Source organism: Chionomys nivalis, chromosome 6 (assembly GCF_950005125.1).
Source record: "Chionomys nivalis chromosome 6, mChiNiv1.1, whole genome shotgun sequence".
Taxonomy (NCBI): domain Eukaryota; kingdom Metazoa; phylum Chordata; class Mammalia; order Rodentia; family Cricetidae; genus Chionomys; species Chionomys nivalis.
The window spans coordinates 24,343,189-24,367,289 of record NC_080091.1 but is presented as its reverse complement, the minus strand read 5'-3'; the positions used below and the strand labels follow the sequence as shown (position 1 = coordinate 24,367,289).

Here is a 24,101-nt window from a genome sequence, read left to right as displayed (position 1 = left end):
TCACACTTTTATGTTTTAATTAGAACCAGAAAGAACACCATAATTCTGTTGCATGTTTTTTTTTACAAGATCCTCATCTGTGAAACACAATATTATAATAACACGAGAGTTCCAAAAGGACTCTTATGGCTGAGTGTCGTAAATCATAGAAACAGCACTGGCTTCTCCTAAGACTATGTTCATTCTCCTACCTACGCCACTCACAGATTGGGACAACTGGCGCAAACATACATTAAAAAGCCATAAGAAGTTTCTTTTTTTTTTTCCTTCCCAAATCCCTTTCCCTCAGCCCAAATAGAGACAAATAAAGTAAATCTAGCATAAGGTATATATGTCTCTGATCACTTCCCATAGCAAAGGGGGTATTTCCATCCTGTCACTCAGCATTTTCCCTTAAACTACTGTTTGTAACCCTTATCAGCCCCACAGCAACAGGGCCATCAAGTCAGGTCCCTTCTGGAAAGGATTCAAGGTCAACAAGGCCTCCGCTCTGTTTCTCTGTGGTGGCAATTGCTACTGACACTCATTTGGGCAATAAACTCAAAGTCTGTCCAATGCTCCCAAGGATCAGGTGATCCAAAAGCTATCACAGCACAAGGCCACTGCCAGGTAATCAAACAGTCCTGTTACAGCAATTATGATCTGAGTACACTTATTTAGAGATGCAAACACCAGTGGATTCTGAATGAGTATTGCCGAGCCACTCCCGCCGTAAGGGCAATAAGAATGGGGAAGTATGAGAGGAACTTGCTAGAATTTCTCACCAGAAATGGCATGAGCCCTGAAGAGCACAGAGTCATATAATGAAAAGAGTCCCCCCCCTTCTTTTTATTTTAAGGACAAGTTTATGTAAGTCAGCACAGCATGGCTTTTACTGTGCCATCCGGCTTCCAGAGCCGAGCAATTCTATAGTTCTGTGCATGTCTACCTGAACTCTGTGGCATTACTTCTTTAAGCCAGCAAAGCCATCACCTTTTTAAACAATGATTCCTTTTCCCTTGAGAGGTGCTAGAATTTGCTCGGCATCTTCAACTCTAGAACAGCTGATACTTAAGAACGAAAGCTACAGAGTTCTTCCAAATCCATCCCAAGGTTCACTGACAACAATAGGAGTCATGCGTTTAGATCAAGGCAGCACAGGGCCCCATGCTTTTGACTTGAAGATTAAAACTAGAGCCTGTTCTAGTTGCAAAGTAAGAAACGTTACACCCGCGGCTTCCACCTGAAGAAGGAACGTGACCCTAAGGGCTGTGACTGGCACCTAAGACAATGGACCTGATCCACAGAGTGCAAACTGTTATCTGCACTTCAACTGTGAAAAAGCAAACCAAGAAAAAAAAATTAAAGAGTATAGGAAATATTCTTGACATACAAAAGTAATGTTCCCTCTTTCGGTGCATAACTTTTAACATGTCCGTCATTTGGTCAAGCTGTTCATATTTTCCCAAGCTCACTCAATCTTTCCAATAGCACCAAGACTTCTAGGAGCAAAGAAAGGGTACTCCTGCCAAGTGCATACGAATCCTCGACCATGGAACACGGCAGAACTAAAAGTCAAAGATTCCAAACATACAACATATCTTATGTTTAAACAGAATTACCCATATATCAAACCCCAGGTTATGATAAGGTTTGAGTCAAATACTGTTTCAGTATTTTAAAGGTATGCTCTTTTATTTTTTTAACATTCTTGCACAAAGTGTAATCAGTTTAATCAGCGAGCAAAGGCCTAGGCCACCTCTGTGCTGGATTCTTAGTCTTAGGGGGGTAATCTGAAGATTCTGCATAAAAGCCAGTGGCACAGGCAGAAAGTGGAGTGAGGCTGTGTGGCACTAGAACGGGCATCTGTTGGGAGACCATGAAACCAAGCCTTGACGCTGGGGTGTGCAGGAAATGCTCATCAGCCTGTTATCAAGCAGGGGGAAGTCACCTAATTCCCAGAGCAGTAAACTGATAAAATGAGTCACCGAATTCCCATGATATCTTGGCCAGTCTCTTGCTTTCTGCCCAGGCCCTGGACCCACAGCAAAACTGGAGTTGTCTCCATGAGACAGCAGCCCAGAGGGGCAGCAAAAGGGAGCTGAAAAGTCACCAGAGGAAGGGTTAAAGAGTGTCAGTTTTGCCCATTAGGGCAGAGGAAAATCAGCTGGTTCTCTGAGCAGTCCTTTTCTAGAGGCCTGAGGCTGCACTTAGGAAGACAGCAGCCAGCGGTTCCGGGTGTGGCGGTGCATGGGATGAAGAGACAGGCCAATCTGTGGGATTCAAGGCCAGCCTGGGCTACATAGTGAGTCCCAGGATAGCCACTTGTATAATGAGACCCTGTCTCAAACAAAACAAAACAACATACAAACAAAAACAAGAGGAGGAGAAGATGGTAACATCATAGGAGCTGGAGAGATGGATCAGCAGGAAAGGGCACTTGCCGCAAAGGCTGCCAACTTGAGTTCAGACTCAGAAAACCCACGTGGTGGGAGGAGAGAACTGACTCACACGAGTTGTTCTTGGACCTCCACACACACCAAGGTGAACACCCCACCAGCACCCTGACCAAACAAGTTAGAGTAAAAACATTAAGACGGGCTGGAGGAGGCAGAGGAGGGAAGGGAGGGGGAGAAAGAAGAGGAGGAGGCAGCACTCAGTGAATATGCTGGCTGACCCTTGAAATCCATGCACCCCACATTCAGAGATCCCGATGCCTTTCCAGACCTTTCTGTGACTGTGTCTGCCTGGTCTCTCCATCCAGTCTAGTTCTGCCCTACTCCCAGACTCTTCCTCTGCTTTGGTTAAACCTTTGTATGTTTGAACTGGCAGGCTACTGCCAGCCTTCCTCTGCCTTGATGCCTCCTTCTTCTCAGGCCTGAATCACGCCACAATTTGGTTGTATTCAGGGACACCCTCTTGCTTCTTGAACAAGTACTAGATTTGTTAGGAGCCCATACAGGGCTTTTCGTCTGGGCTTTACCAACTCTTGGGCTTTGTGTCCAATGCATCCTTCCTGCTATCCTGACTTCTGCTCAAGCTGACAGTTTCAGGGTTATGCTGTATAGCTTCCTTTATACACATGCATATTTGCTTTCACACTCCCTTTCTCCATCTGCCCTATCTTTAAATCAGAGACTCACACTCTTAGAAAAGCTAGGTGGGCCATCAGTAATTTAAAACGTTTTCGCCCTTAGGGTCTGAGGACTGAATTGTTGCCAAAAACGATGGCACCAGTGCAGGACCAATGTGTGAGTTCCACTCAAGCTTAACAAGAATGCCTGCTGCAGAAAGACAACAGTCAGGCTATACCCATGGCAACGGGGCCAGGCTGTACCCACGCCAATGTGGTGGCATCTTCGCTACTTCCCTGCGTCGCTCTGAGCTCATTCATGCGTTCACATCCCCTTGCTCGCCAAGAGCTCTCAGTTCTTTCAGTGAGCCTTCAGAATGCTCACATCTTACCACACAGTCAGCATGTACGATGCATGCTTACTTTACACTCACTAAATTAGTGCACTAGGCAGCTGGTGGTGGAGCACTCCTTTGATCCCAGCCCTCGGAAGGCAGAGGCAGGCAGATCTCTGTGAATTCGAGGGCAGCCTGGTTTACAGAGCAAGTTCTAGGACAGCCAGGGCTACATAGAGAAACTTTGTCTTGGAAAACAAAGCAAACAAAACAAAACAATGGCAATCCCCACTCCCAAAATAAAGGTAGTGAACGAGATTGTTTTCACCTCTCCTACATTTGGAAACATAGCCTCAAGTATCAACAACTACATTTATTTGTGCCAAAATTATTCCTTTTATGAAAGGGGATGTTCTTGGTGTTAAAATGCTGTAATACAAATGCTCATAATCCTGATTTTATTGGGTGAAGTATTCACTCATAAATTTCCCTTCTAAAGGCCTTGGTACCCGAGATTTGGTACCCGAGACTTGGTAGCCTCAGCATCTCAATCTGTCTGTCTCCATTAACCTGTCTCCAGGGAACAGTGACAAAAACATTCCTGCCCCCTGGCCTGGACCCAGGTAGAGGGAGGAATGTCTGGAATGTGAAATGGTCAGAAGGAAATGGCCTAGTGGGGAAAGCCCTCCTGGTATCACAGGATGTTGAACACCTTGGCTCATATGAAGCCACAATGGCAGCTGAACTTAACAAATGCAAAGGTGTGAAGAGTAGGAACTGACTGAGTGTGAGCTGCACACCTAGTCAGACCAAGAGATCAAATATTTATGGGATATTTTTACATGTGTAGCCCTGAGATGGGAGTTGAGGGGATGAGGAAGAGCCATGCAGATGCTGAGGGTGACAGCGGCTGTCATACAGGGCTCCCTGTGTGAGGACATGAGGACAATTTCTTTTTGATTACAATTCCTGTTATTCTGAGCAACTTCCATAATACTGTAAGTCTTGTAGCCTATTGTATTTCTGCTTGTGCCGGGGTGTTAGACCAATGGCGAATTAACTGCCTACTTCTAGCTATAATACGTGATCATGTATTACATGTTCTTCTGCCCTGCTCCAGGACGCACAACTTCTCCTCCGCCCTCCCTTTTAAGAATGGGCCCAGCCAGACTTCACTCAACCTCACTATGTAGCTGAAGTTGACTTTGATTTTCCACTCCTCCTCTCTTCACTGCCCTGGTTCTGGGGTTATGAGCATGCACTACTACAATGCAACATTCAGTTTCATGCCCCGGAGATCAAACCCAGGGCATCGCCAACACTAGACAAGAACTCTACCAACTGAGCTACCTTCCCAGTACCAGAAGATTGTTTGGTTCATTCCTTCTTTCCTTCCTTCCTTCTTTCCTTCCTTTCTTACTCTTTTAACAGAGCCCTGGCTTTCCTGGAACTCAGTTTGTAGACCAGGACTGCCTCTACCTCCCAAGTCCTGAGATTAAAGGCATGTGCCACCACATCCAGCATCATTCTAGTTTCTTAATCTATTTAATTATATTCTGTTTTATACTTACATACTTTTGCTAATATTCCCAACAAATGACTTCTCATCTTTTCAATGGTGACAAAATGATACATGTTCAGTAGATACCATATATTATTTAGATCTATTCATGGGCTAGTAGTATGCTGTGGTATACTATCTCACAATGCTGGGTCAGTAGCAGTGAGTCGTATCATGCAGTTAGCCACAAGAACATGAGAGTGGGCAACCGATATATAGAATATGTTATTAGAATGTGTTATATTGTGGGGCTATGAAGCCCAGAAGGGTAGCTGTACCAGACACATCGTCTACTTTTGATGTTTCTGTTTAAAGTGAGTTAATCAGGTCGTATCCCATTGTATGTCAAGGAACATCTGCATTTTCTTTTATCCCAAAGTACCAACCTATAAAAAGGATGTCAAGGTATGGTGTAGGAGGTTCTCTGTTCATGCGTTGCTTTCATTGGCTAATGAATAAAGAAACTGCTTTGGGCCTGAGAGGGCAGAACTTAGGTAGGCAGAGAAGACAGAACTGAATGCTGGGAAGAAGAGCAGAGTGAGAGACACCATGGATCTTCTGCCTGGGAAGGACACTGGTTAGAATCTTGCCAGTAAGCCATAGTCACGTGGCGATACACAGATTAATAGAAATGGGTTAAATTATGACGTAAGAATTAGCCAATAAGAAACTAGAGCTAACAGATCAAGCGGTGTTTTATGAATACAGTTTCTGTGTGGTTATTTCAGGTGTAAGCTAGCCGGGCAGCCAGAATGGAACAAGGTGGCCCTCCTTGAAACAAAGGTATCATAAGCACATTTAAATAGGAGCACACAGGAGTCAGCAAAAATAAACGAAGTTCCATAGAGACTGCATTGATCAAAAGTTGTCTATTCAGTAACCAATCTATAGAGGAATTAGATGTTTTCTACATTTACTTTTCAATTCCCTTTCCTTGAAGATCTATTATGCTGACTGACCTAATTATTTTTATGTCAACTTGACACAGGCTGGAGTCACTTGGGAAGAGGGACTCTCAGCTGAGAAAATACCTGTATGAGATTGGTCTGTAAGCAAGTCTGTAGTTCATTTTCCTTATTAATTGTTGATGTGGGAAGGGCCAGCTCACTGTGGGCAGTACCACCCTGGACCGGAGGTCCTGGTGCTCTAAGAAAGCCATCGATCTGAGCAAGCCATAGGGAGAATGCCAGTAAGCAGCACCTCTCTAGGACTCTGCTTCAGCACCTGCCTCCAGGTTCCTGTCCCTGAGTTCCTGCCCTGACACCTGTCTGTCAAGGAGGGGGTGTGACCCAAGAATTATTAGCTGAAAACTCCCCTCTCCTCTCCAAGTTACTTTCGGTCACGGTGTTTCATCACAGCAATAGAAATCCAAAGATAGTGACTAACTTTGAAGATTGGCAGGATAACATCCTGTTGTCTTCTTTTTCTGATATCGAAATCAATTAAAGGGAGTCGCACGCTATTGTTTGTTGTGAGCGATGGCTAGAAGGGAGTGTGTATAGGTTAATATCGGTGAATGGGAGAAAGCCAAAGCTAATTGTGCTAATCAGATAGAATGCTTTCAGGTTAAGTAATTATGGAAAATTATCTGCAAGACCGAACTAATCCACAAAGTCAGACACTTGAGCAAAACCCAACTTCACCAACCACACTGCAGGGACCAATCAATACAAGAGGCAGACAACGCCCACATTTTTTTAAGGAAATTGCTTGGCATAAATGTATTGTTTGGGTTATTAAATTTGTTTTTGCTAGGCTAACAGCCAAAAATCTCTACTACCATCCTTAATTAATGCTAAAATTCTTAGGGGAGAGAGATAAATTTGGGGCAGAGGAAACCATATGCCCACTAGGGAGGACAGAGGGCACAGGAGCATCCTCCTAGGGTAGCACCATTACCCGTCTTCCTGCCTCAAAATTCACCCATAACGCTGTGACTGTCTCCACCCATCCTTTTTTAGATGCCCACAAAGTGGCACAGGACAGTGTCCAGTGGTGGGAATATGTAGAAAGAAGACTCACACAGACAGAGTGGTTTATAGAACATCCCAACTACCCCCAATCTCTGAATCAGCTTCCTGGGAGCTCTTTCCCCAACCACTGTCCCAAAATGTATCTCTAAGACAAGGAGCTCTCTGGCATCTCCTTACACTTTTACACAGTTCTATGTGGAAGGAGCTCTCTGGCACCCAGTCTGGACAGTGAACGTAGCGCGTTTGAAGTTGGAAAGCAGGTCCTTGTCAATAAATAAGCATTCATTCATGGCTAGATCCCTGCAACTGTCCTGGGTTCAAGGCAGTTAAAGATGAAGAAACAGCCCCTTCCCAGGGAGCCCTGGCAGGATGACCCTGCAATTGCTCACCTCACCATATGGCAAAGGACCAGAAGACAGGGTCCCGGTGCAGAGCAGAAGAGGTCCTGATGCTGCGAACTAGGGGTTGGTGGGAAACTTCCTGGAGATCAGGTTTCATGTAAGTCCTCGCCTCGGCTGTGTGTCCCTCTCAGACCAGGAACATCTATAGTTAGAACTAAAGTTCTAGAAAGTTCACCATCGACTCTGATCCTCACTAATCTCCGATATGAATTTCTATTTCCTTCATCGGTGGACATAGGCAAGTGACAGACTCCAGAACTTTTAGTAGCACCCATGACTTGTTCCCAGTGGACATCATACTTACATACGTGCCTGCTACAAACACCGTAACACAAAGCACAGACTTTATAGTAACCACTACTTCAAAAATGCATTAGACAAAGGAATTACTGGTAGGCCTTATTAGTGAATGCATATTAAAGAAAACACTTACATAGCCATATCAGAAGATTTTAAATAAAGGGATTTTTTTTTTTTTTTTTTTTTTTTTTGGTTTTTTGAGACAGGGTTTCTCTGTGGTTTTGGAGCCTGTCCTGGAACTAGCTCTTGTAGACCAGGCTGGTCTCGAACTCACAAAGATCCGCCTGCCTCTGCCTCCCAAGTGCTGGGATTAAAGGCGTGCGCCACCACCGCCCGGCTAAAGGGATTTTAATATAAATTAGTGCCCCATAAATCCTGCAGAGTTTTAAATATTAGTTAAAAAATATTACTTTTGTAAAGTATCTACTGGCTTCATCAGATGGCCAAAGGGTCTCACCCAAGATGTCAAAATCCCCTGAAGAAGATGCGCATGAATCGGCAGCTAGGTAACTAACAGCAACACAGCAACATTGAGTCCTGGTTTTAGATTGGTTCACCAGAGCTGGGTCGTCAGCGTACTGAGGACTAAGAACAATCATAGCTCCCAAGAATAAAGACCATTTCACTTTCATGTCCTTGGCTTTCTCGGCAATGCACACAAGCTTCCTAAGTACTACGACAATGACCTGCTTATCCTTGTAGCTCACACCGGACACCCAGTATGCACTTAATCTTCCTTGATGACCTGACTAGAATACATAAATTTACACCACCACCCCTACATACAGTTCCTGATAATGTTTTGGCACGTCCACAGGACAGATTATAATTCTAAATTCTCTTTTTCTCCTTGGGCTATGCTAAATGAATCCTTCTCTAAAATTCACTTCCTCATGTTTGCCTTGCCAAGAATGACACAGTGTGAAGAATCCACACCTGGAACAATGGATTCTCTCCTCATTTATTTTCTTGAGTTAGAAACTAAAACATGGGCTTAAACTGTGCCAGGCTGTGTGGTGGCCTTGGAATGTCTAGGAAAGCCAACCTGAAGAGCAAGTTATTTTTTGTTAAGACCCAGCACAGAAGGACCAGGAAAGGAACAGTGAAAAGGAACAAAAGAAAAGAAAGGCCTTACCCAGGGAATGAACTAAATAATTAGAACTTTAGACCTGGAATTTTAAAGCTAAGAAGAGCATTTTTGTTCTTTGTATAAAACAATAAAATTCATTTCATTAATATGAGTCTCAAAAAATATTCTCTCTATGCAAGGCACTTTTGGAAAATACTTTATAATTTGGGAAAGAAAGACCAGAATATCATAAACATGCACAAATCTTTAAGAAATCAATCAATCAATCAATCAATCAATCAATAACGTGTCCACCATGGTAGAAAATATACTCCACACTGGCTGGACCACCAATGTTCTTCAGAGCAAGAAGCATCCTTTAATTTACGAAAGAGCAAAACTCAGCAGTAAATATTCTCTCTTAAAAGGCAACTGTTTCTGGCTGCAAAACTAGAGGATGCACTGATATAACACCATATTTGTAATTCTGTACAGCCCATTTTCCCTTATTAGAAACAGTGCACAATTCTTAGAAGACAAAGGGATCAGTGCCAGAGAGTCCACAGAGTTTGTGTCTGATGCTGCACAGTGTGTAAGTCAGGCTACACTCTGGCCCTTCAAAGCAGCAGCAGCAACAACACAATGCCAGTGCATGACGTACAGCAATCACTGTCTACTCAGATGACGCAGGCCAGTGCCAGCAGCAAATTCTGTGACATCACAGGCTAAGCATCCCAGTCAATCCAAACCAAAAGTAAAATAGAACCGTGGGTTTAAAGCCACACTTCAAAGAGAGAGTACCTTTTAAATGGTAAAAAATTAAGATATAAAATCTGGACAGAAACACAGAGTTCGCATATTTAAAAAAAAAAAAAAAAGATCAACAAGAAGCTAAGAAATGACCCTGTTGACTAATACCCCGTCTTTGCCAACCGAGGGTCAGACCTATTCAAGCCCAATCACACACGAATGGAATCAGCAGAGGTCAATCAAAGGCAAGCTGAAACTTCAGCTATCTAACTGACCTTCAGAGCTTGGGACAAATCGCTATCAGTCAATGTCAGCTGATGACAGGAGCTCTCTGGCTAATCAATTGTTCTAAAAATGATCAAGAAAACTACTCACAGGACAGCTCATTTTCACATCAATGCCTGTGAAGTATGAAACACTCATTTTTTTTTTGAGTTTTTAATAAGCTCATAAGTAAAGCAGTTACTTGGTAACAGAGGTCACCTTACAGAGAAAGACAGAACCTTTGTCTGTCTTTTACATATTCTTTTATTACCATATTATAGTAAAAAATATGCCATGGAGGTGCCAGAGGGCTACATAATAAAGCAGGGAACATTCCACGCACTTTGGAGCCAGAGTTCTGTTACAGGGAACTCCATTTGGCTGCCCGTAGTTTCCAGTGCATTGTTTGGTTGTTTGAGATGAAAAGCAATGGCCTTCAGTTTACCAGTGGTATTTCCTAGTGGGCAGGAGATTCACTGTCAGTGAAGTGTACAGCCAAGTTCATACCCTAAAATATACATTACTACTTGGGATGGTGAAGCAATGCTTCTTTAAGATGGCCTGCCTTTGTGATGATGAACATCAAGCAAACAGAGAAAAGAGAAGGACCACTCAAATAGACAGACCATCAAAAGGAAAGGGAAGGGAAGTGGACCACAGGGATTCTTGGGAAAACAACTCTCTACACATCTAATCTAGCATGTCTGATAAGTTAATTACATGGACCCTCTGATAACAGGCATTTGTGGAAGATAATGACTTCCTCTTTTCTTCTTCTACCTGACTTTTCCCACCAGGAAACTACTCTCCCAGTCAGCCTGTCACTACTACGTGGGAAGGTCTCGCCTTAATCTGCACCCGAGTAGCAAGCATAGACAAAGCAGCAAGTGGTCACAATGTGAGGGTCAGGGTCTGTGGTCCTGTGGTCGTGGTTATGTTTTAGTTCCTCCTTTCTCCCAAAGTGTTTAATCAAATGGCGTCAGAGAAGCCGTTGGATACCAGTGGTCTCAGGAGAGAGGAAATGCTTCAGGAGCAAGTACAAACAAATATGATCAGCTAGTCACTCCCCCAACAGACTAAGGAAGGAAAGAAAGAAGGGAGGGAGTGAAAGAGGAAAGAAAGAAAGAAAGAAAGAAAGAAAGAAAGAAAGAAAGAAAGAAAGAAAGAAAGAAAGAAAGAAAGGAGAAAGAGGGAGGGAGGGAGGGAGGGAGGGAGGGAGGGAGGAAGGAAGGAAGGAAGGAAGCGAAGGAAGGGACGGAGGAAGGAAGTGAAAGGAAGGAAGCATTTTTAAAACTACTTCATTTCCAAAGTTACAACTATTTTTAAACTAGTTGGATTTTTTTTTAACGGTAACTGTTTCTAAACAAGCAGTATTAACTTGATGTTTTCACCTGAAAAATTGCAAACAGAGAGCAGCTTCAGATTACAACCTAAACCTGAGGAGCTGCGGAACTTTTTCAAATTAAAATATCTTCTGTGGCCTCAACCACTCTCAAGTTGTCCTTAGGAAAGAAATAAAGGAGGGAGGGTAACACTTAAGCCAAGCCATAATTGGAAGTACGTGAAAAATGAACTGTCAGTTTGGTCAATAAAGGGCAAAGGTCAAGGGGAACTGCAGCCCCAACTCTGTGCGAAATGTGCTCATTAAGACATCCAATCAGAGCACTCCTTCTCACCTATCCCATTATTCACCGGACAGGGACAGCCGACTGTTTCAAATGCTCGGGTTTGGGCTGTTATTACTTTTCTTCTTCATGTAAAAAAGGCGAGCTGGTATATAAATCCTTGCTCAGTCATCTGGAACACAATGTGGTCCTCCCCACCTCCCTCCCCTGGTCTCCCACCCCCTCTCCAGCAGCTCTGCCTGCTGGCCTCCCAGGCCTGAACAACTGCCTTGAAATTCCCTTCAATAGTACAGGGAACTGCCTTCTGCCTCACTGTTGCCTGAACTCATACAAAAGCTGGCATGGAGGGGGCGGGGGCGGTGGGAGGCATCACGACTCTCACTACGGAATGATATAGAAACGGCTGTGCTTTTCAATTACATCTCCTTTAAAGAAACATACTACTTTAGCGTCCCTTGTTTTCCAGTGGCTCTGTTGATTGGATCCTGCCCCCAGTAGAAGTTCACAAGTGGTTTTTTTTTAGAGCTTCCTGTAATCATTAAAGTCCTTTCAGGTTGAAATGTTTCTCATCAAATTTCAGTGTCAAAATAATACTTTCTCTCCTGCCTCACAAAAGAGGAAAATCAGATGAGCTTTAAGTGGGAAATGTTCTGCAAGAGAAATATTCTGCCTTGTTTTCTAAGCTCTTATTCTCAATTCAATAAGTCTTTGAAGGTGGGAAATAATACAGGCTCTTAATACAGAATACAAATTAATCATATCAATCATTGTGCTCCCTTTGTGACCGGCACAGTTATCGTTCCTCTTAGAACACAAAGCTAGATCCTCATTCTCCAGAAAAGCAGTACCCCTGCATCTCACTGACCCCACCCATTGCGTGGCTGTCACCATGACAGAGCTGGGCACTGGCCTAGCACACAGGAGAATAGTGAGTGTACTAGCAATGGAAAGAAGTCTGACAAACAGCCTTGTTTCCTGTTCATAAGGCTCATGAAAACACGGGCTGGAATAGTATGCGGCAGTCAGGAACTTGGGTTCCAAGGTTAGACCACTAGTGTCAAGGCTCAATTCAACCCCCAGCCAATATGTGGCCTTTAGCCCATCTCTTTGCTTCTCTGTTCCCCCAAGAGGTGGTACACATGAGGAGGGGACGGAAATACCTACCCAAGCAACAACCCTTGCCTCCTGTGCTATTATTATTATTATTATTATTATTATTATTATTATTAGCTAGTTAGCTAGTTAGTTCTCTTGACTTTGGACCAAAAAGAAAAAGGAGACATGCCCAAACTCACAATTCTGTCAATCACTGCTAAAACTGCTTGTGAGGCAGAAGGGCTACAGCCTCCCTGAGCAAGGGGTTTGGATTCAGTGGGAAGAGCCCCTAGGCTGGCAAGATATTCCACTCCAAATTACTTCCTGCAACAGAGCTGCGCTCCATTCTGCAGGACGGCCGCGAATCGAAGGCTAGAAGAGTAGTGTGGAAAGGTCCACCTGCCAACGTGCACCACTTCCTGCCACATCCTTTTCTGCTGCGCCTGCGCAGCCCAGCGTCTGCGCTCTCAGGGCTGAATCTGACAGCAGCTCTCCGCCCAGTCCTCCTCCTCGACTTCCTTTCTCTCCAGCAATGGGAAGCTCGCAGAGAGCCAAGAAAAAAAAAATGTCTTTTCTCTAACGTCTTTGGAAATCCTTTGGAGGAAGCTCGTGAACAGACCACATCAGTGTTCTAGGAACAGCCTTTAAACCCTCTCCCAACCCACAGACATGAAGCCCTCCCTTCTCAGTGCTGGTTTAAGTGATTTCCCTGTTAAAGAAGTAATTTCCAGAGAGCGGTCACAGTGTTCATGTGAAATGAAGGTAGCCTACACAGGAAGCGGTGCCATGAGAAGTGACTGCAGTTGAGGAAGAGCGTTCTGACTGAAATATGGCGTGCCTTCTAGAAAGTTCCTGTGTTCAAGGAGTGGTCGCGAGGTGATAGCTGTTTGAAAGGTGAGTAGACACAAGTGCTTGAGACCTCCATCAGTGGATGAGTTCATTGACAGATTCAGAGTTGGATGGGTGATTTGGAGGTGGGGCTTGGCTGGAGGCAGTCGGTCACAGGGCCAAGACCCTGAGGTAGGTCTGTCTTTTGGTGTCTACCAGAGTGACGCGCTGCTCCCCAACATGCTGCACACCGTGTTTGGCTTTATCACACACGGACTCAGAAGCACTGGCAGTGCAAGAGGGCATGACATTTCCAAGATTTCAACCTCGAAAATGTGAGGCAAAGTAAAAACAAATCCTTCTTTAAGTTGTTTCAAGATGTTTGGTCACAGCAGCAAAAGGAAAACCTACTCGGACACAATGAATTAACATTAAGTCTCTGAACCATAATAGGTTTGTAGCTTCATAATTATATACCTATCTATATTCTCTTTTAAATGCCTATAATTGGATTTATTTGGTTGTTCATGCTTATGCAAAATTCATCCTAAAATTATTTTATTGATTATAATAGCTACTAATATAAAAAACAGATCAGGCATTCAAATATCCCCGAAATCACTGAAGCTCTGAGGAAGGACTATGACACCTTCTGAACTTCTCGGGAAGTTGAGATTTTTCTGGATGACTGTCTTTGAAGTTTCAAAAACACAGGCTTCATTGCTGCTTAGCGCCTTACCCTGTGCAGAAGCCAGGTTGTTCAACAGGACCAAAGCCAAAGGGACTTGTTAATCTTGCCTGTCTGTCAGTCTGTCTATCTATTCATCCCTTTAGCCACTTACATATTTTGTCCCACAGATATCCTAATGAAGTGGCGAAAACTAAAAATAAATTCAATTCAAATAACGTAGTGAAGAAAGTTTTGAAATGTGAAATTTGCACTTGTCTGTGGGGGGAAACACCTCTTTGGGTATGTTCTTGACAGACTGAGTTATTTATGTCTATTGGGAATGTATGAAGACATATTGAAGGATTTATAAATCTTTTGAAGAGGGCTGATATTTATCCAGTCGACTAAAATGGACTCAAACTGTGTAAATAACTGTTTAGGATATGTACTAGGAGCCAAAGGCCGGCACAGCTTCAATTCCCTTGCCTGCAGAAGAGGCAAACAGGGGAAGTACCCAATGCCACTTTGCACGGTTAATCCGGAAGCTTCACTAAAGCTCAGCTACACAGGTCTCAGGGATGAGAAAATAGGTTTAGAAGGGTCTGGGTTAACACGGAAATGCCCACAAGTTGTCTGAGAGACACTTTCAGGCATCATTCTGCATCCGGCAGAAATAACATTGTATGCCAAAGAAAATCCACGAGGAAAGCAAAGAAGCCTACAGGTGAGCCTCCTCTTCCTGCTGCTGCAAGTGTGGGAGAGAGTCAGCTCACAACAGCTGCTCTGGGGTAACTGGCTGGGTTCTTCGGTGGGCAGGTGAGGAAGAGGGCGGGATGAGAAAACTCTCTCATGAAGTAAACTTGTAACAGAGGCATCTGCACTGCACAGGGACCTCAGCACATCCCAGACCTTACCTTGCTCTTATTGACTTCTTTTACCTTGTCTGGCACCAGGGTTGTTTCTACTGGTTTTTGAAATTGTTGAATTTATTTCTACGTATACATCTGTGTATGTGCCAGCTCCCCCGTATGTGCATCACGTGTGTACAGTCGTCAAGGAGGCCCAAAGAGGGTGTCAGGTTCCCAGGAATGAGAGATACAGAGGTCATGCATTGCCTAACATGGATACTAGGAATGGAAGCCAGGGTCTCTGCAAGAGCATCAGCGTTTTTAAGCGCTTGAGCCTTTTCTTCAAACCCAAGATGGTTTTAAAATGATCCAGTCAAGATCATTCAGATGAGATGATTTCTATGAAAACGATTTTTCAAACATGTAGGTTTTAATGTAAGACGTATGCAGAGAAACAGCAGGAGTGGAGAGCTGGTCCCATGCAGAGTATGTGGTTCCCAGGGATAACCACGGTCATCATGGAGATCATTGGTCAAATGAAAGAAACATAGGAAGTCCTAATTTCTGCTCACAGCAACAGGGAGAGGATATTGGACTGGATTTTGCTCTCCAAAAGCCTCTTATCGGATCGTCTGTAGGAAACTTGTGCATTGCCGTCTCTAAGCCCTGCTACATTCCCTCAGTCGGCTAAACGACCCCCTGATTCTCAGATGAAATATGTTTTTTAAAGCAAGAAACGAAAGCAAAATGAAACAAACAAAACGCGAGGTCGTGACCCCGTGCAGCAGTTCTGGGTTATAGGAAAGAGAATTTAGATTGCATTTGCACCTCTTGGAAAACTCCCAGTGTAAGTAGAATTCTTCAAGCCAGGTCTCAGATGGAAAGTGCTGACACCGGCCTCACGCTCCGAACGGCAATGCCATAACACATACACACACACTTGAAAGGGAAAAAGGCCTCTTGGATTTATGCTGCATATCATTTCCCGGTAAAAGTCAGAGGTCGGAGGTTACCTGTTTCTACCTCAGCTCTGGACTGGTTTACTATTCCAGGCCCCATTTTTACTAGGCTTCTACTTCTGATGAAGTCAGCAACTTTTTTTTTTTTTTTTTGAACAATAAAATCTCTCCAATGCTTAAAATTACATCTGCAGAAGTTATTTCTGGGGGAAAATACCACACATATGCCTAAAAAAAAAATAAAAAATGAACTTCCCTGCTCCTGTTTTCCAATCAATCATGCTAAGCTAAATCCACTGTAGACTTTGTAGTTTTAATTGATGAGCGCCAATTAAGTTAGACAACCGAATTCCTTGCTTGCTAAATAACACTCTAGCAAAAAAAAAAAAAAAAAAAAGGATTACAAAATCAAATTCTAAAACTGTACCTACTGTGGACTCAGAGGAAAACTTCAGTAAAGCAGTCTTTCATAGTCCGATGCAAACTTTAATTTTTTCACTTTAATTTCCTTAATTGCACACAAAATTCAAAACCCGCGGAAGGAAATTGGATGTGGAGTCTCCCTGTTGCCAAAGATGACTATGATGGCTAAGCTTTCATACATACTAGTTATTATAAAACATCTATGTCCATGAAGACTCCCGTGTTGATGAAAGTCTACAGCCAAAGTGCAACACAGAGTAAGCGGATTTCCTCCTGGGTCTAGTCTGGCTTTGCAGTGAAGCTAAACCTCAAAGAAAATAAATAAAACCAGAAGACATGGTCTCAGACCCAGTGCAAAGGGAAACCTACCAATTTGCCTTCTAAGAACTACGCCTCAGCACACATGCACTACTTTTGATAGTGCTGGGATCGAACTGAGGGCCATGAGCCCTTGAGGCGAGCCCTCTACCACTGAGCTAGGTTGCCAGCTCTTCTTGAGAATCTTTAGATGCTGTTTAATTGGACTATCAATGGAGGTTTCTTCACGATCCTTTGAAAAGCCCCAAGGACATGGCACCAGGCCATCAGTGCTGTGTTCTCTGTGCACATTGGAATATTCCTCATCTAGTTCTCTGATCTCGCCTCAGTTGATTCGTGATGGTGACTAGGTGACAGGCAGCTGGGATGGCACTGAAGAATTGGGCCATCAACAAGATGAACAGATTCTCACATTACATGGGATTTATGTTCTGGGAGAAGCTCTCGGGATAGGAACTGACTTCCTGACATTTCCCAACCTCTGAACACAGAGCAGGAAGCAAGGGAGAATGAGAACACCTGTCCTACCTTGCTCACTGCTGTTATCCCCACTGTGTGAAGTGTGGCCACCGCTGGAAGGGCCCGGGGTTCCTCCTGAACGGGTGGATGCCGTGTCATCGTGATCTCTATTCCAAGAGGGCTGTGGGGGCACAAATCAGAAATCTGAGTAAGAGCCATCTGCGAACAGGGTGCGATCCCATCAGACAAGGACACATTGGGGAGGGCAGCAGGGGACACCATTGCCAGCATTCCCACTCTTCTTCAAAACTGGCCCTAGTTCAGGGCTCCATAGGTATATTCAAAACCTGCCGGTCTCAGCTTTCGGATTATAATCATCAGTCTGTAAGTCGCATGCTTTATTAACGAGGAACCAAAAACATTTCAAGCCAAGGGGGCTTTGCTGCCACTTGAGTTCTGCTATCCTTTTAACCCTCTGGTAGGGTACTCTGCTACTCTAGAAATGCAAAACAGAAGGAATAATCTCTAACACTGGGTTCCCAGAGGCCTCTGCTTCATTCTAGGAGACAAACCTGGAGGAGTTTTCGAGACCTAGCAATTTGACCTAGGTCCATAATAGCTAGTGTGTGTCAGCTGCTTGCCTGATGGTACCCAGCAAATGGACCAGGCACAGAGACAAAAAAGAAATGCTAACAATAGATTTACGTGGACTGTGTACACTCAGCCCCATGCCGAGCCTCCTTGTACTATTGAACAGAAAACAGATGTTGCTTCTTATCACTGGTGCATTGGAAAGTAACATTCAGATTGGCTGCAAATTCAATTCCTAGGGAAAACAATCACAGTGATACTTCTCCCAAATCTCTCTTTATCACCAGACAAGACTTGAATGAGCTTTTAGTGCTTGCTTTCAAAACCAGCCTCATGAGTCACTGGCCATCCCCTGCAGTAGGAGGGATACAGAATAGAGAGCTGGATCGTGGCTGGGAAGTGATGTTTGTCTTCAAGATTATTAGTGGGAAAGCAGAATGATCTTACGTGCAAAATATGTATACATCATTTCGGTCATAGACGGTCATAGTCCGTGAGTCTGCTGTAGTGAAGTTTATCGACCCTTCCACAAGTGGAATATGCCTAAAGGAATCACTGTTCTTTGTTTATTTCTTGAAAACCATTTACCCATCTCAGAGACAATAAAAAGGGTTGAGGAGAGCAAACAATTCAGACATCCAGAGCCAGGGAAAGGAAGACCCTGCTCACAAGACCTGCTGCCCTGGAACCCGAAGGGAGACCCAAGGCTCCTCTAATAGACACCTCACCCCACCCTTAGAGCCTGAAGACTGCTGCCACCCCCAAAATGGAATCAAGTCACAGAACACGTCACTTGTATGTTTAAGTCGCCCGTTATGCATATTCTCAAAAACAGTGCTAATTGACTGTGGATTCTGTGATGGAGAGACATGTGAACAGTGGAAGAAGGGTTTTCTGCAGATGCATATTTCGAAGCACACCAGAAAGAATGCTGTAAAGATGTGATCTGGAACACATGCTCAGAATGCAAACAGTTAATGCATAAATTTTCAGTTTGTACAACTGCAGCTCTAAAAGGGGGACTTGTTTATTCAGAGCTCTGCAGAGAGAATGGTACAGCTCCCAGGGGACAGACAATGCCAGGCACAAAACCCCGGTGCCTCGACATGTAAAAGGATGTTTTTCTGTGTGCTACAAATCCCACTTGAAAATATAATTAGAAGGAGAAAATGGCAAACTATTGCATTAACTGTAATTGAACAAAAGACCAGCAAGGCATGTGGGAGGCTGCAGGAGCCCGTGGGAGTCTCAGGATGCATGAGATCCTGTGAGTGATGTCTCCTGGGCAATCTCATTTTCTTTATGTTGTCCCTCACTACTATTGTTGACTGGCGATCTGACTTGTAATTAATAGAAAAGATAGCAATAACAAGCTAAAATACAGAGCAGCAGGCTAACCGCATCAGAAACACGTTTGTTAATCTGATTAAGAGCAGGACTCCAAAAAGGTGACTTCGAACCAGAGAATCATTCCATGCCAGACAGGAAACTGCCCTCCTTTCTGCCACACCAGACCTGATATATTCACTATCTTTTAATGAGCTCCCCTGATTTATTCAGTTCTGCTCGTGCTCCCTCCCCCACTTTTCTACTGTGCAGGATGTAGATTAATTCAATGCTTAATTGTTTAGTAAATTCAATTTTCCACATTCTATTCTGCATAGCTTTAGCTAAGGTTCTTAAATCTTCAGCGGTGAGCTCTGAGCTCAGTGTTTGTGATCTGTGCCTACCTTTTTCATCGCCATTTTTCTTCATCCACCACTTAATTCACCATGAAAAGATTTTCCTTGCTGGAAATTCTGATTCCGCTCTGATCTGTGAGGCATTCCGATTCATTGCATTTTCATTGTGTTGGGTCTTAGATGCGGGGCTCCTCTTTTCTTACAGCTATGGCCACATTATACAGGCATTCATGCAAGCAGTGTTGGATTCCACCTCAGTTTATCCAAACTGTGGGCAACCTATATGTTTAAATTTGTGTGCTCCCCAAAAGCAGGCACCCCTATTTCCCATCTGATATCCTTCTCCTCACAGCCGTACTCTCCCAGAAGGCCTGTGAATACTGAACATGGCTTCCTGAAATGAAATCGAACTTTTGTGGGCCTTCCTTGAATTAGCATTGTGTATTAGCATTTCAAGAATGGTGTAGTCACATGAAGCTGAGCATCAGAAGAAATCCACCGGGTTACCAAAACAGAACAAGAATTCTGCTTACTTCAGTTCATTAAGGAAGATTAAAGTGCAAGTATCAGAAACAGCTCATGAGCTCCTCCAGTATAAATATGTAAGACAGCCCTAATCAGAAAGAACTCCCCCAAAAGCCATCTACTGGGGAGTTTCAGTTAGAATAACACATGTCTCTGACTATATGTGGTCTCACCAAACAGCATCATTATTTCAAAATTAAAATATGTGCATATGATTAAGTACATAAATCTGTGAAGTTGTGAGTTGCTTGGGGCCACTTGACAGGGGAGGATGACAGAATAAAATCAACAGTGTATTGATTTAGACGTACGGCAAATCTTAGGCATGGCCCTAAATTAAGTCTCCTCTTGGCTCCAGTGTCTATAATCTCACAGTAAGTGGAGGCTGTGCTCTCCTCTGTGAGAAAACCACTGAAACAAAGGTCCTACCCTGAAGTCCTGTTACCACCTATGGAATATTTCGGGGGTGGGGTTCTATTTTACTGATTCTTGTGTTTAGGTACATGCTTGTTTGTCTAATTCTTTGTTTGTTTGTTTCTTTTGAGACAGGGCTTCTCAGCCTTGGCTGTCCTGGAACTCACTCTGTAGACCAAGCTGGCCTCAGACTCACAGAGATCCGCCTGCCTCTGCCTCCCCAGTACTGGGATTAAAGGCATGCGCCACCACCGCTAGGCACTTGTCCAGTTCTTACGTTTATGTACATATTTGTTTGCATATTTTTTCCTGGGTGATAATGTCTGTAACTCCCCACCAAATTCTCAGGGGAGTATGTGACTCAAAAAGTGAAAGAATCACTCATCTAGGAAGCAGTTAGAGGCCTATACACAAGCCAGGGAGGAGGAGACTTCTCAACACACACTATGCTTGCAGGACAGTGCAGGGCATGGTACACTCCAAACACTGCTCCACTGTGGTGAGTGGAATGAGGAAGCTGTAAACAGCACTCCATCAGAAAGTAGTGCTCTCCATCAGAAGGCAGCACTCCATTAGAAAGCAGTGTGCTCCATTAGAAAGCAGTGCTCCATCAGAAAGCAGTGCTCCATCAGAAAACAGCCCTCCATTAGAAGGCAGCGCTCTATCAGAAATCAGTGCTCCATCAGAAAGTAGTGTGCTCCATCAGAAAGCAATGCTCCCCATCAGAAAGCAGTGCTCCATCAGAAAGCAGTGCTCCATCAGAAAGCAGTGCTCCATCAGGAGGCAGCACTCCTTCAGAAAGCTCCTTATGGTTGATGTGAAAATAATACGTGCTACATCTAAAATCACCTAGCTCCATTTGTGGGTTTTTTTTTTTTTTGCCTAATTCTAGTGTCTCAAAAGACAGCAATTTAAAATATTTCAACCAAGCAACAGTTTTTCCCATCTTTTCTTGCTTGGTAGCTCAAAGACTTCCATTACTTATTTTTTGGGTTTGTTTGCTTCACTTCTTAAGAATAAAGCAGTCAGCAGTCGGCGGCAGTGGTACAGGTCTTTAATCCACTTAGGAGACAGAGACAGGGTTCGAGGCCAGCCTGTTCTACACAATGAGTTTCAGGACAGTTAGGACTGTTACACAGAGAAACTCTGTCTCATAATAATAATTAATAATAATAATAATCTCATTGGGATTTTTTTTCCTCTTTTCAGTGTTTGGGTGCTGGTATTTTCTATTGAGAGAGGATTTTGCTGTCAGCTGGTGGCAGGCAGCCTTGGTCTCTCCTCACTGTAGGTCATTTCAGGACAAGGACAGGAGCTCACTCTGGTAACACTGCCCTTTTAAGAGCTCGGGACAACCCATGGCTAAAGCTTGACTGAAACAAATGCTAAGGGAACTAGCTAGAATTATTGTTTCTTAGTTTCCCAGTCCTATATCAACAAACTAAACTTTTTATAATATACCCTGATCCTTCCATCTACAGCTTAGATTCTGAGGGATTCTGAGGCCTCTTCATACCTTTCACAGGTTCCTCTAGCAATTCCTCTCTCTCTAGTGTAATATGCATGAGCTAAACTTCCATCTAGGGCTGTGGTTGACAACCTTCCTAATGTTGTAACCCCTTTAGTACAGTTTCTCAGGTTGTGGTGACCCCATTTTCATTGCTACTTCATAACTGCAGTTTTGCCACTGTTACAAACTGTTACGTAAGTATTTTTGGAAGAAGAGGTTTGGTGAAGGGGTTGAGACCCACAGGTTGAGAACCACTGATCTATGGGTTTTTTTCTTTGCCCTTTAGATTTATATAACCACCTATGTAAAGACGTCTACTTCACTCAACAAGTCCAAGGCTAAACTCTTCCCTAAGGGTCTCCTATTCATTCTTATGCTTGTTTGTTTAAAGATGGGGTCTCCCTGAATAGCCTGGATCTCACTGTGTAGACCAGGGTGGCCACAAGCTTGCAGCAATTCTCCTGCCTCTACCTGCTAGGTGCTAGCATTTCAGATGTGCGGGAACTTGGTTTTATTTGTTCTGTTTTATTCTCCATCCTAATATGTATCATACCATCCCTCGGAGGTAAAAACCCAATAGCTGCTGGGCACGGTGGTGCAGGCCTTTAATCCCCACACTCAGCAGGCAGACACGGGCAGCTCTCTGTCACTTGGGGGCCAGCCTGGTCTACAAAGTGAGTTCTAGGACAGTCAGAGCTGTTACACAGAGAAACCTTGCCTCAAACAAACAACAATAACAACAACAAAACAACAACAGCAACAACAACAACAACAAAAACATCTGTGCCTCCCGCCCCTCATGACGATGAGAGTCATCATGCTTTATCTACTGCATAATCGTCTCACAAATCTCCCCAGCCCTGAAAGAGCCAAGTTTTACTAAAGCTCGGGCTCCGTGAAGGCAGGGATGCCCACGCTTCCTCACTGTGAGGTCCTGAGTATCAAGCATAGCATAGTCCCATGCTGGTGCTCAGCAAATGATGCAGAATGAACTGCTCCCTACTGCCCATGGAGTATCATCCGAGTTCATTAGCCTGACTCATGAAGCCTGCAGAGCCTCCCTGGGGGCCATTCTTCTCCTTGTTCCTTGGATTCCAGCAAAGTCAGCCACGTGGCATCTCTGTAAGTTCCTCTGCAGTTTATCACTCCAAGCTTAAGCACCCCACCTCCACCTGCCATGGCCTGCTGTGCCCTGAAGACCCAGCCTGCCCTGGTACATCACGCTGACCCTGGATGAGGCTTTTCTCTCTGGAACATTCAAACCACCTCAACTGTACCTCCGTCATTTGCAGCCTCGTCACTTTGTGGTCACCTGTTATACCCAACTATAATTCTTTGCAATGGATACTTCAGAATATGTCTTACTCATTTTTATATCTCCTCATCTAGGAAATAACATATACAAATGCATTTTTAAATATTTTTATCGTGTGTGTGTGTGTGTGTGTGTGTGTGTGTGTGTGTAAGCTCTGTGTGGGTATTGAATAGGCCCCATAGAGGTGTTAAAACCCCCGGAGCTGGACTTACAGGTAATTGTGAGCTATACGACATGGGTTCTGGGAAGGAAACTCCAGTGCTCTGCAAAAGCACTTTATGATCGTAACTTCTGGGTCATCTCTCCAGCCCCCACAAATACATTTTTGAGCAAATTAATCAATTAATCAATAGAGAAGGATTCTCTGTGTTAAATTATACTTAATATTGTGATTGCTTTATATTAAACTTTGTGAAACAGCCACAAGTACTTGAAGAATTTAAATACATCTCGAGTATTTATATCCACACAAACATACACTACTGTAAAATATATTAATTCCTAGGGCAGGAAGAGAAGAAAGAATACAGACTCAGGCAGATCCTAAAATCTTGCTGTACCACTTACAAGTGGTTTTAGACAAGTCACAATTTCTCTAACGTTAATGGCCCTATGTGTAAAAAACAAGGAATTAAAAATAAAAACTGTCCCCCTGGAGTACTGAAGGGAGGAAAGTGCATGTGGAAGGGGTTCGGCAGGACAAGGAATGGTGCTGGGGAATTAATATGACTGCAGCACAATGACACACGTCTCCAACTGTCATCATGTAACCCGTTATTTTTATACTACCTAATATTACTTAAAAACTGCTCCCCTGCACATATAGCGCATGTAAATTGCAAGCTGCAACAGTAGGCAACCAAGTGACAATGACTATGGGTCTAAAGGGAAAATTCACATTGACCCAGCCAACCCTGAAGCATCTACATCCAGTTGTATCCAGGCCATAGGATAAAACGCGGATAGGATGGTTAACATTGTCTTGGGCTGTAGGCTGGCCAGTTGCTGTCAACCTGACACAAAGTCCTCTAGGAAGTGGGAACCTCTTCCATCAGACTGGTCTTTAGGCAAGTTCATGGACTGTTTTCTTAATTAAGGATTGATGTGAAGGAGCCCAGACCATCGTGGCTGGTG

The 24,101-nt window shown here is 43.8% G+C and overlaps 1 protein-coding gene across 2 annotated transcripts in view; it reads right to left on the bottom strand.

Annotated features, from left to right (window-relative positions):
* The window catches only part of Meis1 (Meis homeobox 1), a 140,892-nt gene that overhangs the window by 91,964 nt on the left and 24,827 nt on the right, over positions 1-24,101 (bottom strand). For both annotated transcript variants that reach the window (XM_057772308.1, XM_057772309.1), the window contains exon 7: positions 17,000-17,111. In XM_057772308.1, coding sequence (XP_057628291.1) covers positions 17,000-17,111 — 112 coding nt within the window. The remainder of the gene's footprint in view (positions 1-16,999; positions 17,112-24,101) is intronic.